General features: G+C 48.2%; 1 protein-coding gene across 1 annotated transcript in view; it reads left to right on the forward strand.

The window, feature by feature from the left end:
* LOC107095527 (DC-STAMP domain-containing protein 2-like) overlaps positions 1 to 2,158 on the forward strand; it is a 23,484-nt gene extending 21,326 nt beyond the window's left edge. Inside the window, exons 12-15 of the mRNA XM_015391659.1 lie at positions 143 to 270; positions 1,234 to 1,327; positions 1,571 to 1,729; positions 1,816 to 2,158. Of these exons, the coding sequence (XP_015247145.1) occupies positions 143 to 270; positions 1,234 to 1,327; positions 1,571 to 1,729; positions 1,816 to 2,044 (610 nt within the window). The 3' untranslated portion in view covers positions 2,045 to 2,158. The remainder of the gene's footprint in view (positions 1 to 142; positions 271 to 1,233; positions 1,328 to 1,570; positions 1,730 to 1,815) is intronic.
* Positions 2,159 to 4,532: the final 2,374 nt, after the last annotated feature.

A 4,532-nucleotide genomic window follows, 5' to 3' on the forward strand; every position in this document is an offset into this window, starting at 1 on the left:
GACGACATGCGGCTAAACATGTCATCACTGGTCAGATCAGGGACACTAATTTTAGTGACCCAGCGTTTGTCTCCTTGAGGCCCCCTGCTTGTCATGAACCATCGCTTCACTTTCTGTCTCTCATCTGATCTGCTTTCATCAGGACACCAGGAGGACGCTTTTTGTCCCGCCTACTGGACCGGACCTCTTCTCTCACCTGTCTGGGCTGCGGTGAGGCTGTGAGGAAGAAGGACGATGACACCATTGTCTGTAACGTCCGGCGGTGTTCAGGTAGCAAACAGCAGCCGTGGTCTTATTGGTCCGTTAAAACAGGTTAGAACCCCAGAAGAGGCCCGACCCAGAGGATCCGTCATTGGATCAATATGAGCCCAGGTTCTTCAGAACCTGAAAACAAACACTGTCGGTTTTTCTACTGTGAGCTGGTTTAGTTTCCTCCTCCAGTTGGGTCGGTTCCGTTCTTCTAGTTCCTCGCTCTGGTGACATCATCAGCACCAAACTATTATGATGGTGTCACCAGACACGCAGCTGGCAGCGGGGGTGGGGTGTTAGACCAGCTTTTTTAGCCAATCATCTGTTAGACCAGATAGTCTATGTATTTTTTTTACATTCTATGATTGGATATTTGGCTGCAGCCCAGCAGATATGGAAAAACCTGCCCTTCAAGCTTCTTGGCTCATAAAAGAAGAAAAATACATGTTTAGCTGGATGCGGTGCGGACGCCGGACAATGCAATGAAAATCCAGACTGTCTAGCCTAAAGCAGGACATCTGGCCAACCTAGCTGCAGCTCAGGTAGCCTGAGGGGCGACAGCAGAGGGAGAGAGAGAGAGGGAGGCTGAAAAGGCGCTAAATTTAGCGACAAAGGCGCTAAGTTTGCAACCCTGCATTCCAGGGCGTCCATGTTGAACGATCAAACCTAGCAAACAAACGAAGCGTTATGATCCAGGTGGATTTTCTGGGTACTCAGAAGAGACCAGCATCCAGCTTAACTCAGACAGCGACGGTAACTCCACATAGGCTGAAAAAAGTTAAAACTTTAAAAAAGTAGGAGCGACGAGCAGAAGAGGCTGCAGTTCTGTGTGTTGGCCACAGGTGGCAGCATCGTCAGGTTAATCTGTGATGCCTCTTAAACAATTATTACACTTTAATGCCTCGTGTTCCCTAAAAAACATAGAAATATAGATTATAGATCCGATCTGCTGCAGTCTGACTTGCTCTCTGTTCCACGTTGCAGGCGTGTTCTGTCGGCCATGTTTCCTCAGCCTGGGGAACGTCTGCATCGTCTGCACGCGACCTCTGACCTTCCTGGAAGACGTGGAGGAGGAGCTGTGAGTTTCCCTCAGAACCAGAAACCCAACAGAGGCTCTGATCCGCTCTGGACGTCATGTGACCCAAAAGCAGATCCTTCTGGATGCAGAACTTAAAGGACCTGCATGTTTCAGACGGGTTCCAGCTGAACACATGGGAAAAGTCCAGAACCAAAGATTCAGAACCGTCTGATCGGGCTCTGGAGCCACGGCTGGGTCAGAACTTCAGGTTCTGAAAGAACTTCTTCTTCTTGTTCCTCTCAGAGACTCCAGTGACGATGAGCAGCTGGATCTTTGCTCCGCCGCCCAGAACCCGCCCCCCCTGGCTGACCAGGACCGTAAGGAACCTTCTGGCAGCAGCGACCCGATGGTACCGAGCGATCGCAGCAGGGTTGGTAGCTCTCGCTCTGACTCTGGGCTCAGGTAGAACTCCAACATCTTTAAGGTTCTTCTGTTCTGGAGGCGTTTAAAGATCTGAACATCTGGTTTCCCACCCTTTCTGCTGTCAGTGAAGCAAACGTGACCCAAAGGAGCCAGACCAGCTCCTCTAGTTCTGACAGCGGCGCCTCCTTTCACTCCGCCCTCTCAGAGCAAACCTTCTACCAGCAGGAGATGGAGCTGGCTGAGGTCTGCGCTCACACTGCAGATCATCATGGCGACCAGCAGGCGGCTCCAGGACCTTCCAGGACCTTCCATGACCTACTGAAATGTCTGAAGCTGAAAACAGTTTGTCCCTGATGATAATAAAATCAGTTAAACCTTGATTGAAGCTCCATGTCTCTAGAACCTGTAGAGGAACCTGGTTTCCCAAACGTCCTCAGAGTTCCTCAGGCCGCCGACGGCGACCCAGATAAGTTCACGTTGCTGTCATGCATTAAGTCTGGTTTATGCTCAGAAACCAGGAGGTCTGCATGCGTGTCGCAGTTAAAGCATATATGCCCCCCCCTCCACAGACACGTCAAACCGACACACAGACACCCACAATCCTAGCTAGTTCTTGACTGTTCCTCTGGCGTTGTGGCGTGGAATAACAGTGCAGACCACGCTTCAAAAGTGGGCATAAAATCAAAATATCTGCGTCATACCTGCGACAAGCTAACTGTGACACACTGCTGCGAGGATAACCAGCCCTTCATTACCGGCTGAGGGGCAGATTCAGAACCTCTGATTAGAGAACAGTTCATCAGGAGGATCTGGGGAAATGTCTGGGTTTTCCTCCAGGATGGAGAATCGTTTCTAAAACCTGATCCACACTGTAAAAAATGTAAATCTAAGTCATTTTTATCTTCAAATAAATGCGTTTTTTCTTGAAGTGAGGAAGAATTTAGACACTTTGCAGATGGAACAAGATGATTTAAGTGTAAAAGTTTGGGCTCTCTGGTTCTGTGTTCCTAACCTCTGGATGTGTGACAGCAGGCATTACAAACAACACAGAACATCTGGAAAAGTGAAGAAAGATGAACTCTGAGGAGTTCAGTCACGCTCTGCAGAGAGAGGAGGAGTTCTGATCCCAGTGTTTGAGCCAACAGCTGAAAACGGGCCCAGGTTTCTTCCTTCGGTCTGAGCTGCACCAGACCATGGGTCTCTGAGAAGAACCTGGAGCCAGCAGCGGTGGTGCTGACATGTGAGGAAGAAGTTCTGATGACTCCGTACCCCTGAGGCGCTGGAGTCTGTGAAGTCATCCCTTTTTATCTGATGTTTCCTGCTTTGCTTTGGAAACAAGAAATCTGATCAGATGAGCAGAAAACCTCTGATGGTTGTCCTTCTGCAGCTCCATGAGGACTCCATGAAGGTCAGGACTCCATGAAGGTCAGGACTCTATGAAGGTCAGGACTCCAGAAAGTCCAGGATTCCATGTAGGTCAGGACTCCAGGAAGTCCAGAACTCCATGAGGTCGGGATTCCAGGAAGTCCAGGACTCCATGAGGTCAGGTCTCCATGAGATCTGGGAGTCCATCAAGGTCAGGTCTCCATGAAGTCTGGGACTTCATGAAGGTCAGGACTCCAGGAAGTCCAGGATTCCATGAAAGTCAGGACTCAAGGAAATCTGGGACTCCATGAAGGTCAAGGCTCCAGGAAGTCCGGGACTCCATGAAAGTCAGGACTCCAGGAAGTCCAGGACTCCAGGAAGTCCAGGAGTCCATGAAGGTCAGGACTCCATGAAGTCCAGAACTCCATGAGGTCGGGATTCCAGGAAGTCCAGGAGTCCATGAAGTCCATGCTGCTGTCCTGCGTGTTTGGGTTCTTCTCTACCTGAACCAGTATAGATCTGCTGCAGCAGCAGGACTCCTCGGTCCAGGGTCGGCTGCATCAGAGCTTCAGGAGATGCAGCGTTCCTCCAGGATGAAGCACTGCTGCGCCATCACAGATCCTTCCTCCCAGCAGCTTTAGAAGCACCACTGCTCCCAGGAAGCTCCGTTCATTCTTTACATCTCTGCTGTTTTATGTTTTCCTGCAGAATTATTCATGTGCTTTATGCACATTTCTTTTTCATATCAGTTTGATATCTCATTTAATCTGGATATCCAGATTTTTATACTCTACAACAAACTGTATATAAATAAATCAATTCTCTCTCTGTTCTTTTTGTCACTCATTAAAAAAAGGATTATTCTGTTCAGAGTTTAATCCTTCAGCTGAATCATGTCTGATACTTTTATAACAAACATCACTTTATTATAAACTCTATCTGCTGATCCTTCCCATCCGCTACCAGCCTTATCAACAAGTTCCTGGGGGCCCCATAAAACTCTGTTTACATGTATGGTTAATACAACTATTCCTTATTTGTTCACATTAATTATGTTTTTGATAAAAATCCTTTGGCTAAAATGCCAAAGGATTGATAAAGCTTCTAGTTAGAGTGGCTCAGGTTATCCTGATCTATCTCTATAGTTCTGCTGCTGTAGGCTTAGACTGCTGGAGGACATAGGGACCCCTTTTTCATCATTCTGCTTCATTCTATCTCTATTCTCCCACTCTGCAGAATCTGTTAGTTCAATCTCTAACGTTCTGCTCTCTCTGCTTTTTCTCATAGTAGCTTCATCTGGTCTGTTCCTGTTTGGCTGTGACTCCATCCTGGAGAGAAATATCAGCTGTGCTGCTGCCATCAACACCTTTGTTTCTAGATGTTGGAGCTTGGCCTGTTTTCCAGTGTAGTCCTGTTTCTCTGACTGTGACTAACTGGATGTGCTCTCTTCATCCTCTGACATGGGAGCTGGCTCGGA

The sequence above is a fragment of the Cyprinodon variegatus genome, unplaced genomic scaffold, assembly GCF_000732505.1.
Source record: "Cyprinodon variegatus isolate N-32 unplaced genomic scaffold, C_variegatus-1.0 Scaffold554, whole genome shotgun sequence".
Taxonomy (NCBI): Eukaryota; Metazoa; Chordata; class Actinopteri; order Cyprinodontiformes; family Cyprinodontidae; genus Cyprinodon; species Cyprinodon variegatus.